General features: G+C 39.0%; 1 protein-coding gene across 3 annotated transcripts in view; it reads left to right on the top strand.

Annotated features, from left to right (window-relative positions):
• ADHFE1 (alcohol dehydrogenase iron containing 1) overlaps positions 1-13,254 on the top strand; it is a 30,092-nt gene extending 16,838 nt beyond the window's left edge. For all 3 annotated transcript variants that reach the window (XM_070391832.1, XM_070391830.1, XM_070391831.1), the window contains 4 exons: positions 2,629-2,707; positions 2,873-2,969; positions 5,580-5,737; positions 13,158-13,254. In XM_070391832.1, coding sequence (XP_070247933.1) covers positions 2,629-2,707; positions 2,873-2,969; positions 5,580-5,737; positions 13,158-13,241 — 418 coding nt within the window. In that variant the 3' untranslated portion in view covers positions 13,242-13,254. The remainder of the gene's footprint in view (positions 1-2,628; positions 2,708-2,872; positions 2,970-5,579; positions 5,738-13,157) is intronic.
• Positions 13,255-15,016: the final 1,762 nt, after the last annotated feature.

Below are 15,016 nucleotides of genomic sequence, written 5' to 3'. Positions count from 1 at the left end.
ATCCACCTATTTTAAATGTGCAATTCAGTGGTTTTTAGTATATTCACAGTTACCATTACCACAGTCAGTTTTAGGACATTTTATCACCCAAAAAAAGAAATTTTATACCTCTTAGCCTTCACCTGCCAATCCTCCTATACCCCCAGTAAATTAGCAACTACTAATCTACTTTCTCTATATAGATTTGCCAATTCTGGGCATTTCATACAAATAGGATCATATAATATCTGGTCTTTTGTGTCCGGCTTCTTTAATGTAGCATAATGCTCCTATGGTTCATTCATGCATGTATCAGTACTTCATTCTGTGTTATTGCCAAATAACATTCCATTATGTTGCTTTTTCACATTTTATTTATTCATTCATCAAGTGATGAACATTTGGGTTGTTTCCACTTTTTGGCTATTGTGAATAATGCTGTTATGAACATTTTTCATTTCTGTTGATTATATATGACTGGGAGTGGAATTGCTGGTAATTGTTTAAATTTTGAGGAACTTCCCAACTGTTTTTCACAGCAGCTGCATCATTTTACATTCCCACCAGCAGTGGATGAGGGTTCTGATTTCTCCACATACTCTGCACGTGTTGTGGGGGATTTTTAAAATCTCAAATGCAGAATTTTTTCTTCTAATCTCTCACAAAAAGAGAGATCAGAGTCTTTGCCAATAGCCCAGAATTAATCTGTTTGATCAGAACTTTACTGGTATATTGCCTTCAAATTGAACACCAGTGAACATGGAGAATTAAGAATTTGTTAGGGAGCCCTGACTGGTTTGGCTCAGTGGATAGAGTATCGGCCTGCAAACTGAGGGGTCCCAGGTTCGATTCCGGTCAAGGGCATGTACCTTGGTTTCAGGATCAATCCCCAGTGAGGGGTGTGCAGGAGGCAGCTGATCGATGTTTCTCTCTCATCCATGTTTCTAACTCTCTATCCCTCTCCTTTCCTCTCTGTAAAAAGTCAATAAAGTATATATTTTTTTAAAAAAAGAATTTGTTAGGGAGAGTACAATAAAATAAATGGTCTCCCCCAAACTCTGCTGCTGAGAGGAGCACAGATTGTCACTACCTTTCTAAAAAGCAAGTGAACAAAATCTCCCCAAAGTTTGAAAAATGTGTTTACCTTTTGTCCCACTAATTTTACTTCTAGAATGTAGCCTTAAAAAATACCATATGATCAAAGAATTTCCTTATAAGGCTAATCACCTAAGTGTTATTAATAATTGAAAAATGTGGAAGCAACCTAAGTTTCCAACAGATTAGGAATGGTTGACCAAAGTGCAGTACTCAAAGAATAAAATAAGTCTATTAAAAATAATGCTTTAGAAGAATACAAAATGATATGGGAAAATGTTTACAAAGAATATTAAGTAACAAAAGCATTGTTTAAAACTGAATGCAGAGTATGATCATATATTAAAGACGTGCATAAAAAGACTAGAAGGAAATATTCAATCATGATTATCTTGAAGAAATAGGATTATGGATTCTTTTAATTTTTTACAAAGAACATATACAACTGTTAAAATTAAAAAATTAACTAAAATATTGGCTATAATTAGAAAGGTGCCCTTGAAAGCTACATGAACACTTTCACATCATGAAGGCACACTGGGAAATAATTTTCTGAATACTTTGGAGCCTGAGAAATGTAAAACATATTCCAAAATACCCAACAACTCAGAGGACCGACCCATAGCCTTCAATCTGTCTCATGAAAGATGGTAGGCTAGGGCCCACCCCACCCACCCCCCTTTTTTTTGATAGATTATCATACACTTCACCAAATATTTCATCTTTCTATGAAATGTAAATTTTTTGGTGAATAAGCACAAAGCCGTCCAATATAACCCATATCAATAGACTTACAGGCCACTTTACTATTATAAAATATTTTATTTTTAATACGTTAATTGTAACGATACTAACTTCTAACAATGTATATCTCCTGAATCATCTATTAAACTATAATATTATCCTATTTGTTCATTAAGAACTCAAGAGGATATAAATAGTTTTTCCATTCCCCCCCCTCAAATATTCCCATAAATAAAAATCATGGTGCTGTTTCTTGAAAGTCTTTCAGACTAGAATAATCATTTATGATTCAACTCCATTAGTATGTAACATTCTAAAGGATGTATTGATCATTGGTGGGACAGATCACTGATGGGTCGAACTTGCATGTCTAATGTATCACATCTTGGTTTATAAATCTCCCACTGACATGGTTAGCTTGTGCAGGGACATGCTGCCAAAATATTGCAGAGCAAGATAAAAAACGCATGCCCTGAAATGTATTAAAGAAACTTCAAAGTGAATTCTCAATTTCTTCAAGATTATGAGGTTAACCAATGTATTTAGGGAGAATCTTCTGTATTAACATGTTTAATGGTATACAATTTTATGAGCATTTGAATTTGAATAGTTCAGAGGTTTTAATGTGAATAACACCAAATATCGAGTGTATAACAGTATTTTTATATAGTAAAGAAAACAAAGTGGATAACTTTGTGAGATAAAGGTATTGTCTAGAGACTGTGAAGAACTCTCCCATAAGAGTATCTTTCTATTATCTTGAATTTCTGGTATCTTTATGTCAACATAAAGGCTTTCTTTCTTTTCTAGCCATGGAATGTCTTACCCGATTTCAGGCTTAGTGAAGACATATAAAGCAAAGGAGTATAATGTGGATCACCCATTGGTGGTAAAATCATAATACATTTTTTAATTAAGTCTTATATTCCTTGCAATTGCTATAAATGTATTTGTCAATTCTTGATTGCTCGGAGTACAGGGTAATTTAATATCTAGAACATGCAGGTTGGAGGCCAGTTTTGCCCATCAGTCACCATGTTTTGTTTCTCCACAGCCTCATGGCCTTTCTGTGGTGCTCACCTCCCCAGCGGTGTTCACTTTCACAGCCCAGATGTTCCCTGAGCGGCACCTGGAGACGGCAGAAATATTGGGTACGAATCATTACTTGTAATCCTGTGACCCACATAGGTGGAGCACTTCCTAGGTTTGATTCTGAAGATAAACCATAAAGGATAATACTAAAAAAAAAATGTTGCTTTGAGGTAGTTTAGTAATGTGACAATTTAGTGCTAAAATTTTATAATTGTATGTTCTAATATTCTGGTAACAGTGAAATGGAACCAAATATTGCTTATGTTAATTTTGAAGTAATCATATTTCCAGTTTTCATCCCCAATGAAAGTGAAAGTCTTTACATACTACAAATGTGGTAAATGATTTTGGTGTGTTTAATAGGTAATAAAATGAATCTAATTCCCAATTATAGAGAGTCTAAACAACTAGAAACTGTATAAAAAGATCCCCAAAGGCGAATATTTTTGCTGCTCTGTAGAGTAAGTAATGTCTGTAATAAATTTCCAGCAGTGCCTTTTGAATCTTACAAGAAATAAAATTATATTCAGGATAGCTTAGTTTAGAAGGCAGCTATGCTCACCACTATACCACCAATGCAACTTAAGGATAGCTTAGTTTAGTAAAATTTTGGTATTTTTCTAAGACAAAAAGGTCTTTTAAGTACACTTGAGTATTTGATTAACTGTACAAACATCTTATTCCCCTACTTGTGTTTAGGATAGGAAGGGAAAGTCTAAAAGAAAACTTCATTATACTCCTCTAGCACCAGCCGTTGGAGAGGTTATTTCCAAGAAGGTGGGAATGACCACAGACATCCTTCCGCGGGGCCTCTTCACTCTCACTCCTCTCTCACTCTGACATTTGTGCTTCCAGCATGTTCAGGAAAGAAGTCCAGGGCTTGGTTTTCCAGCATGTGCTGTCGGAAATGTGATGCCACCTCTACCAAGGATCTCATGTTCCTTTTCCCTTTGGGACTAGGGATGTTGTTCAGCCATTTGTTGGGACTTAGATGCCTTTGGAAATATGCAAACAGTGTAAACAGACAGGATCCCACATAGTACATGGATGATAAATGGGAAAATCTTAGAGAACTTACAGCTAACATTCCAGGCAACCACCAAAATTACTGAGAAAGCGATTCCTCTGTTAGACAAAACCCAGGCCGGGAGAACCCACCAGTTTTTTTCTCGTTGCATCGGAAATTTTGATTGATATTATTCTATATGTGGCCATTAATATTTTGATTCCCTAAGTAATCTCAGGTTTTCTTAGTTTTATACCAATGTATTCACTTTCCTACCCTCTCTTTTTTTTCTAAAACACTTCATAGAAAAACCCAGAGGTTTTGGTGGTGTGTTTTATGGCAGCAATCCCAAGAAAATAAAGATCTCATAAACCTCGTATCGTATGTTGCCTCTCCACCTACTCCATATTTTAGCTGCTGCTGTGTAATATACACTGGTCTTGTCAGGCAAGGTTTACCTTCCTGCCCAGCTGCTCCACCAACCAGCTCCATATCTGGTTCTATTTATCCTTCTCCAGGATTACTAAACCAGTTCTCATTGTCCTAGGAGAGAGAGGTTAAGATTGGTTTAATAATGTGCTTCAGTATGGAGGTGAAACATACATTCCAGTCTCCTTTTGAACAATACCGAGAAAGTGGACTTGGACGACAGCTTGAGGCATCCTGGATAATAACTAAGGCTACATTCCATTTGTAAAGTGCTTCACTTCCAGGCAGTGACTGTGTTCACCTGGAATAGATGGAGTCAGGGGTGCTAAGGTTTGGGGATCAGGTTCCTTCATCTGGGAGCTTTCACCACCACCCTTCCTAAGGGCAGAGCCCCCTGGCTCTTCCAGACTGATGTCTCTATAGTTTTGTGTATTAATTATTCATTATGTCCAAGTTCTGCCCTCTTACATCTCCAACGCTTGTCAACCTTCTTCCCCCTCCACCAGTACTATCACCACCTACATGTTAAAAACTGTTTGCTGAGACTCTTCATGTTCTTGGTTCTGTCTGACTAGTTCTGCAATATGTAGAGGAACCTGCTTTGCCCATTGGTAACAGAGTCCAAAATAAAAACTTTCTATAGCTATAGAGAGGAAATACTTTCCTTCCCTGGCCACACATAATCCACTTTTGTCATCTACTTCCTTTCTGGCAGTCAGTGTTGGCGTTTTTGTACTTACATAGATCCTTGTCTCACAAAGTGTTGTTGCAAAGGGTCTGTCTCTTCCCTAAAGGTCGCTATGAGAAAAGACATTGAACATGTAATACCTCTAGATGTCAGCAAATTCCAGGCCTTGAAAGTTACATAAGCTGTGTTTTCTGCCACAAATGCTCCTTCTTCTTCGTTCAAACACCAGCCTTCTTTCTCGGTCTCCTTCCTGGGCCTCTTTTCTTGGCTCTGTTCCTTGTCTTCCCCCCACACAAGGGGCGAGGAGCCCATTGGAAAGGTGAGAGCCCGGTTAGCCGCCCCAATGGACTCCTCCGCACTGGCCTGGCCCATCTGTCTTCTGTGGGGCTGCGCGCTGGGCCGGCCTCCATGCGGAGGCACATTGGTGCCCTTGTCCTCCGTGTCAGGGAGCCAGCCGTAGGTTATATATCAGCTATCGTGTGACTGAATTGCACCCAGGGCCAGCTTCCTCCTCTCTGTCTACAGTCAGCGCTTTGTGTCTTCCAGGAGCCGACACCCGCACTGCCAGGATGGCAGATGCTGGGCCCGTTTTGGCAGACGCACTCCGGAAACTCCTACTCGATCTGGATGTGGATGATGGCCTAGCTGCCATTGGCTACTCCAAGGCTGACATCCCCGCATTAGTGAAAGGAACGCTGCCCCAGGTAAGAGATGCAGAGCACCTCACTCCCTTCTAGCTGCTGCAGGAAAGACAGGCTCCCACCTGGGGCACGTTAGGGGAGATAAAGACTCAGGGGTCCTCCAGCGGCTCCCAGGTCTCCTCCACCAGATGGCGGCTCTCCCCTTCTACCCCCTTCTCCCCCCTCCCCCCCCCCCCATGGGGCCAAGGCTCCCTCACCTTTATATTCTTCCATAAAACTGGGGCATGTGTGAAACTTTTATGATGGAACTGAAAGGAGCCTTTATAAAAATTCAAGGCAAAAACAACCACATTTACATCGAGGTATGGCAAAATTCCCCTTTTCTCCATTTCTGCTCTTTTAAGAGTCCCCTATAAAACTATACGAAGCTGTTACTAAAGAGCCACTAATACCGTTTTCCATTATAAAGAATTACAGATTCCTGCCATTTTGTGTAGAATAGACATGGCCTTTAAATTAAGACTACTACAAAATCACTGTTTTATATATTTGGGGGATTATATATTTTATACATAAACATATAAAATATGTCATACGCATATCAGCGTCATATTTATTTAAATGTTGGTAAAGAATTTAAACTGAACTGCTATCCTTTATTTGGTAGAAAGATTGTAATAGATGTAGAGTTTCCCCTCCCAAGGTTCACATGAAGAGAATTCAACCCCCATTGACCTCTCTTCCATTTGGATCAGATACCCCGATACCCCTGTGCTATAGCATCAGATCCTAACAAGCCAATACCATAAAACAGAGAGCTGGAGTGCTCAGTTTGTGGAATACACTGTGCTCCCCATGCTGAGTGCTCACTTAGTCCTCCTGTCCAAAATGGGAAAGCCAGGAGCACTTGAACACTGTGAGGACATGAAGATAAGGCATGTCTGCCCAAAGGTGTTCATGGCTCTATCCCTGAAATGGGAACAGAGTTAACTGGAACATCCCCTCACACAGCATCCTGCTCACCCCACTCCCGTTAAGCAAGGGCCTCACACTAGCTTCTTCCCCACTTAGCAAATGCTTAGAAAGTTGAAGCCCCCAGCTCATCTAAGATAATATTTGTACGGGTTCATTCATATCCACAGAAGCCAGGAAGGTAGCAACAGTGAACAAAGTAATTTAAGGCAATGGCAAGTGGTGGGGACTTTGGTGAACTGGAAAACTCATGGCTTATTTTCAGCTACAGTTTAGTATATCCAAGTTGAAATTCAGATCCCAGTGTTGGTAGACCTTCCAGTTTTCAAGAAAAATCCACAGTCTGGATGTTTGTATTGAATTCCCTCATGTCCCAATGTACAAAGCAAACATGGCCCATGGAACACCAGTTTCCCTGATATAGACTGGGAATCGGTGGACTCTGTTGTATCTAAAAATATAAATGAATGAGAAAAGAGGAGTCTCATAGAGTAGCAAAGCTCCCACGCTAACACAAACTCTTGGTTCTAACCCACAATCCCAGGGACTAAATGGCCAAAAAATATGATCATCCCAATTATTTTATCCAAATCTACTAGACTGTAAGTTCCATAAAGCCTGGAACCTGTCTGTTTTGGTCATCCATCCTCTATTGCATCTAGCATGGGCCAGAAAACATGTTAAATGAACACATACATGCAACCCTTTCCTCCTATACCAGGTGAGCTTAATGGCTGAATGGTGGTAACTTTTTGAGAAATTTCCTTAGATTGAATAGGAATCAACCAATGACAATGAGCAATTGTCCAGGGACACCAGGGAACAAATGGTTATTGGGATTTTGATGTAGTTCTGGCTCTTATAATATAATTCCTGTGATAGTGTCCATTCTGCAGGGGGTCTTCTGAAAAGTTCTGCTTACATAGCTCAGCAAAGTGTTTGGTAATATGTGTTAGTCAACCTCTATGGGTGGTATTCCTAATTTTCTGATGGAACTGTATGATATTATTGGCCATTTAATTGCTGGTGGCAATGCATCTTCCAGGCATCAGGACACATTGGCAAGTGTTCCCTGTTTTAATTCTACCTTGCTCAGACTTCCACTTTCAGAAGCTGTTCCAGATTAACATTTGAGTCCATCCACTAAAATAGCAAGTTAATTAAGTATTCTTCTGAATGCCTCAGCATACATATCATACTGGGAAATACAGATAGCAAAACTTTAATTAGACAAAACTAATTTTTTTGTTCCACAAAAGATGCAATGTAAATGGAATCTTTGGCATACAAGTCATGTCCATAAAGTAGGATTCCCTCAGGCTGTATTCATAAAGCAGCCCCAACATGTATGCTGCCTTTTTCTCTTTTGATCATGTTAGAAACATTGTTAATTTAAATGAACTATCAGCCAGGCTGGTGTGGCTCAGTGGTTGAGTGTTGACCTATGAACCAGGTCAGGACACATGCCCGGGTTTCAGGCTCAATTCCCAGTGTGGGGTGTGCAGGAGGCAGCTGATCAATGATTCTCTCTCATCATTGATGTTTCTATCTCTCTTTCCCCCTCTCCCTTCCTCTCTGAAATCAATAAAAATAGATTTTTTAAAAGTAATAAAATAAATTAACTATCACATTTGGAGTCAAAGTCATATGTATAATATATATAATATATAGAGAGATAGAGATAGAGATAGAGATAGAGATAGAGATAGAGATAGAGATAGAGATAGGTCTGTAAATAGATATAAAGAGAGAGAGAGATTCACAGGACTTTAGAAGGAATCTTAGAAATAAACTTACATTGCAAATGAAGAACTACTATGGGGTTTTTTTGTTTGTTTGGCAACAGTAAACACTTTACAGGAATACTGTGGCAACTTCAGATTTTACACATGGGGCACACTAATCTTCACTTATTAGTATCACAGGATTTAAGGTAGTGAAGGGGATATAGTGGTTCCTGCAAAAAAAGGTTATTTCATGGAGTCAGCATTTGATAAAGCTCCTTTTATGTTCAGCAATGAGGGATCGTTTTTCTCTGGAAGGAACAACCAGGCCAGTATTCTTGACCAAACACCGCAGCTCATACTGGCAGCGGCAAAGAGCAGCCCTGTGTGCAGAGGCTTCCAACCGCCATACCCAGGCTGCAAGGGGAGCGGGCAAGAATAAATTAATCTTCCAAGCTGGATTTCTGAAACTTCTGGAAAGAAACATTTACATTTCAAATCAAAACATTTCATTACTGAGGAGAGCTGTCTACCAAAATGAGCACTTCCACTCCCTGGCAGACAGGCCAGCTGAAATGTTGTTATTTTATGAATGTGCTAAAAGTAGTATGGATTTATTTCAGTGCCCATATTAACCAGTTGTCCTTCGGTCTTACATGTCTATAAATAATAGCACATTGCAGAACACATCTTAATTCTGAGAGTTTAGCTTTTATATGGCATCGATGATGTTTGTGGGGATATATCACAAACGTTATGTCCTTGCCCCCATTTAACCAGTCGTTGGCGGGGGGGGGGGGGGGGGGGTAGAAATCTGAAATCAGCTCAGCTTGGCCTGAAATACTTCTGAGAGTCCTGAACTACTTCACCAAAGATGAACAAGATCATTTTAAAGGCCTTTTGGCTCATCCAATAATACTTACTCCATTATCGACCCAATAATGGGACAGCGTTCTTCACTTCTTGACCCTGCCACAAAGGCATACATAGGTCACTATGACCAAGTCTCTGGACTTTGCTACAGAGTTTCAATGCAAATGAAGAGCTACCATGGAGATCTGCTGGGATATACAATTTTATCTGGGCTTTATCCATACTCACCAGTATTGACCCCCATTCTTCTCCTATCTGTCCATCCATCCTTCCTTTTTTTTTAAATTAGTTTTTTAATTATGGTAAAATATACCTAACAAAATTAACTACTTTAACCATTTTAAAATATACAATTTAGTGCCATTAAGTACATTTACAATCTTGTGCAACAATCACCACTGTCCATCTCCAGAACTGTTTAATCATCCCAAATAGAAGTTCTGCTCTATTGTGTAATGGTAAATAATATTACCATTGCCCCCTCTGTCCCTTTCCCCCAACCCCTGGTAACCTCTGTTCTACTTTCTATCTTTATGAATTTGCCTGTTTTAGGTACTTCATGTAAGTGGAATTATACAATATTTGTCCTGTCGTTTTGCCTAGTTCACTTAGCGTGATGTCTTCAATGTTTCAGAACTTCATTCCTTTTTGTAGCTGACTAACATCCCATTGTGTGGATATACCGTATCTTGCTTATCCATTCATCTGCAGATAGGCATTTGGGTTGATTCCAGCTCGGCTCTTGTGAATAGTGCTGCTAGGAACATTGGTTTACAAGTATCTGTTTTAGTCCCTGACTTCAATTTGTTTGGGTAATTCCATGTTTAATTTTTTTGAGGAACTGCCAAGCTATTTTCCACGGTGGCTACACCATTTTACATTCCTACCAACAATGCTCAAGGGTTCCAGTTTCTCCACATCTAACACTTTTAAACACTAGTTATTTTCCTTTTTTTAATTAGCCATTCTAATGGGTGTGAGTGGAAATTCATTGTGGTTCTGACTTGTATTTTCCTAATGACTAATGATGGTGAGCTTTTTCCATGTACTTATTGCCTATTTATATTATCTTCCTTGAAGAAATGTCTAGTCAAGTCCTTTGCCTATTTTTTTTCCTTCCTTTTTTAAAAATATTTTTTTGTTGGTTTTAGAGAGGAAGGGAGAAAGAGATAGAAACATCAATGATGAGAGAGAGTCATTGATCAGCTGCCTCCTGCATGCCCTACACTGGGGATCGAGCCTGCAACCTGGGCATGTGACCCTACTGAAAATCGAACCGTGAACTCCTAATGCATAGGTCGACGCTCAAACATTGAGCCACGCTGGCCAGGCTGCCTTTTTTTTTTTTTTTAAATCCTCACCCAAGGACATGCTCACATTGATTCTAGAGAGAGAGAAAGTGAGAAGGAGAGAGAGAGAAATATCGATCAGTTGCCTCCCATATGTACCCTGACTGGGGATCAAACCCGCAACCCATGGGTGCATGGGACCACTCCAACCAACTGAGCCACACTGGCCAGGGATCCTTTGCCTATTTTTGAATTGGGTTGTCTGGGAGTTTTTGTTGTTAAGTTGTAGCAATTATTTGTATATTCTGGATATTAATCCCTTATCAGATATCTGACTTACAAATATTTCCCCATTCTATTAGTTATCTTTTCATTCTTTTGATAGTGTCTTCTGATGCATAAGAGTTTTTAATTTTGATGTAGTCCAATTTGTCTGCTTTTTCTTTTGTTGCCTATGCCTTTGGGGTCATCCAAGAAATCATAGCCAAATCCAATGTATAAAGATTTTCCCCTATTTTCTTCTAAGAATTTTATGGGTTAGCTCTTAGATTTAGGTTCATTTTGAATTAATTCTTTTCATTCTTCCTGTTACCTAAGAAAGACTTAGTGAAGTCATACTATATATATAACCCATTGTATGGGATACAGTGAGGAGGGAAGGAAAGTCCCTCCCCTTTCTCATGGAGCTTACATCCCAGTGAGGAAAGACAGACAATGGACATCTAATAAAACCTATAAATAAGATACAAGTAAAATCATTTTAGATACTGATAAGTGTATGGAAGAAATCTTGGTGATTTCGTGTAGTGTTGAGGGAACTCCAACAAAAGTGGACAGAGAAGGCCTCTGGTTGGAGGTGGAGGCAGCCAAGTGAAGTTCTGGGAGAAGCACCCCAGGCAGAGGGGAAAGGCTAAGGCAGGGTGAAGATCAGCATTGTCATAGGACTGAATGGAGATGGTGGGGCTAAGTGAGATGAACCCATGAGAGAAGAGGTAGAGCTGGAGTGAAAACCAGGGCCAGATAAGGTGGCATTAAAGGCTATGGTTTTGTTCTAATTGCAATGGGAAGTCATTGGAGAGCATTTAGCAAGGGAATGGTAGATCAGATTTATAACAGTGTGGGGAAAGGGAGGGATGGGAGAGGAGGGGGCACAGGGAGAAATGCTGCCATTAGCCATTTGCCTCTCTCTAGGGGGTGAGAGTGGAGCAAAAGGTAAGACATTTTTATTAAATTAAAAAGAAAAGAGGCCTTTCAAGTAGATACACAGGAGTGGAGGTGACTTAGACTTGGACTGTGGTGGAATGGGAGGTGAGAAGTGGGATTTGGGATTTATTGTGCAGGTTGATCCGACAGACTTGCTGATGGATTTAACACATAGGGAAGGGAAAGAAGAATCAAAGATGGCTCCTAGGTTTTTGCCTTCGTAACAGTATCATTTCTGAGATGATGAAAATGGGAGGCAGGGAGGCAAGGTTCTTCTATCTTGTATGTGAATTTTGAGATGCCAAGATCCCCTCCCCCCCCTCCCCCCCCTCCCACCCCGTCTTTATTAATTCAACAAATAACTGTTGAGGACCTGTTTCCTCTGTGCTAAGCACTCTGGGAGGTGCTGGGCATGGAGTGCACCCAGCCCTGCCCTCACGGAGCTTCCCTCTTCCACCAGGCGTGCTCCCAAACAAGTGCTTAGCACAAGAAAACAGACCGAGAGACCCAAACTGATACATTTTTTAATTTTATTTAGACCCAGAAATTTGGACACAGAGTAGTCATTATAATATCTTTTAATCTTCTGTCCCAGAGAAATCAAGGAGCCACCGGTGAGAGTATAAATAGCAAAAGCATGTGCTGGCTAGCTCTGCCGACTTGACTCAATAATCAATGGAAAAATTAAGCAAGTCACCAAATTCGTTTGCAAAGGTAGAGATAAAACCTTAGTTAATATTTAAAAAGGAGTCCCTTATTACCCATAGCCTGAAATTATGTCCTAATGAAGTTCTTTTGACTATCCCTGAAGTCCAAGTTGCAAAATATACAGTCTTTGAAGTCAGGGATGACCTAGTTCTCTTTTCTTTGCTGTGCCTGGGACCTGCACCCGGAGAACTGGCCAAGGTTGCTGACCAACACGGTTTGGTCATTGTAGGAGGTGTTTTTCCTGAGGTTGGTTTAGTTCTGCACATTTGAGCAGAAGACTATTGGCAGGGCATAAGGCAAGGACAATTAGGCAAGGCATAGGCGTTTGAAAGCTGTATAGCACAGGGAATCTAGTCAATAGTATTGTAACAACTATGTGTGGTGCCAGGTGGATACTTGAAATGTTGGAGGATCACTTTGAAAAGTATATGATTGTCTAACCACTATGCTGTACATGAAACTAATACAAAATAATATTGAATGTGAACTGTAATTGAAAAATAAAATGAGAAAACTTTGTGGGAAAGAGGCGTCACTTGATAAACTTTTGAGTTGGGAGTCAGCTAGTATGAAGCAAACAAGAAATATGACTTTTAAAGATAGAACTATTATAAAGTCATTGTTTCTTGCGTCCAAGTTAATTTGCATAACCTAGTAGCTTTTACAAACTGCCTTTTCAAAGCTCTGAGTAACTCCTTTTGTTTACCTTTTCAGGAAAGGGTCACCAAACTTGCACCACGCCCTCAGTCAGAAGAGGATCTGTCTGCCCTATTTGAAGCTTCAATGAAACTGTATTAATTTTCATTTTCACTGAAAGCATTGGCTGTGATAGTTCTGAAATCAGAAGTTGATCTAGTCAGAGCTCCACACATAACTTACCTGTTACCAGTTTGAATGTGATATAAATTTATCCTGCAGAAGATTCCATGATGCTCAAAAGTCAAGCTACTTCCATAATACAGGTTAGACAAATGCCCAAAAGTATTGGATCCTGGTTTGTGTTCCTTCCCTATATTCTGAAGACTGTCCCTGCTTCATGTATCAATTGGGTAAAAGCTCAGTATCAAAAATATCAATGTGCATATCCTATGTGCAGTAATCCATGTCTAGAAATTTATACTATAAAAGTACTAGCATGAATGTGTAAAGAAATATGGCAAAAATGTTTCTGGCAGCATTTTTTTCTAACAAAAAATTTGAAAGAACCTAAATATTCATTAATAATATATTGGTAAATAAATTACAGTATATTAAATAATAGAATGCTATTGTGTTATTAATAAGAATGAAGTAAAATGATTGGAAATATGTTCATGATATACTGCTAAGTTGGAAAAAAGTAAGTTGCTGAACAATTATATATTAGTATGGTTCGGTTTTTATGTTTTTAATTACATGTAAATATATATTTATATGTACATAGAAAAAAAGGATGCACATCAAAATATTAGAAGTTATCACTGGAGAAATGGAATTTGAGGTATAGAGACTTAAGAGAAAATACTTTATATTTTAGACTTTCACTTTTTATTTTATAAATGTCTATATTGTTTGGATTTGTTACAACGAGCAAAGAAGTAATTTTAAAGGAGGGGGGAGAAAAGAAGGAAAAATACCATGTTCCTGTGTTAGGTCAGATTCATCTTGTTTTATAAAAATACTAGTAACTAATATTTAAAAGGTAAAAACAAATACAAAGGGATAAAATATTAGAGACTGATCTTCTGCCAAAGAAAACGTTCTTTTGAGAAAAACGCTAACTTTTTTTTTAATTGAGGCAGCATTGGTCAGTAACATTACATAAGTTTCTGGTGTACAGCATTACAATTATATATCTGTGTATACTATAGCTTGCTCGCTACCCAAAGTCTAATTTCCATCTGTCACCAGGCATTTGACCCACTTTAATTTTGCTCTCCTCCATTTTTCCCTCTAGTAACCACCAATCTGTAGTCTATATCCATGAATTTGTTTTTTGTCTTGTTTTGGTTTGTTTGTTGTTTTATATTCCGCATATGAGTGAAATCATATTGTTTTTGCCCTTTTCTAGCTGACATAGTTCACTTAGCACCCATGTTGTTGCACGTGGCAATATTTCAACTTCTTTATGGCTCGGTAGTATTCCATTGTAAATACGTACCAAATCTTCTTTACCCATTCATCCGACAATGGACATTTAAGAGTTTTCATATCTTAGCTATTGTAAATAATCCTGCAATGAACATAGGGGTGCCCATAACTTTTCAAATTAGAAAACACTAACATTTTACATGGTAATTCCCTCTTTGGAAAAATGTTCCTGGTGCTCAGAATAAGTTAATCCAAGAGTGAGCAGTTTTGTAGTTTGCAGATGGTAGCCTTGCATATGGAATCTAAGGAGCGTGATAGTCTGCCTCCCTGTTATTCCCGACCTGCAGAAACTTCTACGGCTCATTTTTCCCCACAAGGGTTCCCACACTGAGGTCTGTCTGCTCAAGCTTTGGGGTCTAGATCTCAGTGCACATGTGGAATTATTCACGTTTTAAATTGAATTAAAGTTTTAATCACATAAGTAATGTCTTTTTATTTAATCA

Source organism: Myotis yumanensis, unplaced genomic scaffold (genome assembly GCF_028538775.1).
Source record: "Myotis yumanensis isolate MYYU_CA2020_CCGP unplaced genomic scaffold, mMyoYum1.0.hap1 SCAF_15, whole genome shotgun sequence".
NCBI lineage: Eukaryota > Metazoa > Chordata > Mammalia > Chiroptera > Vespertilionidae > Myotis > Myotis yumanensis.
This window is presented reverse-complemented; position numbering and strand designations above follow the sequence as displayed.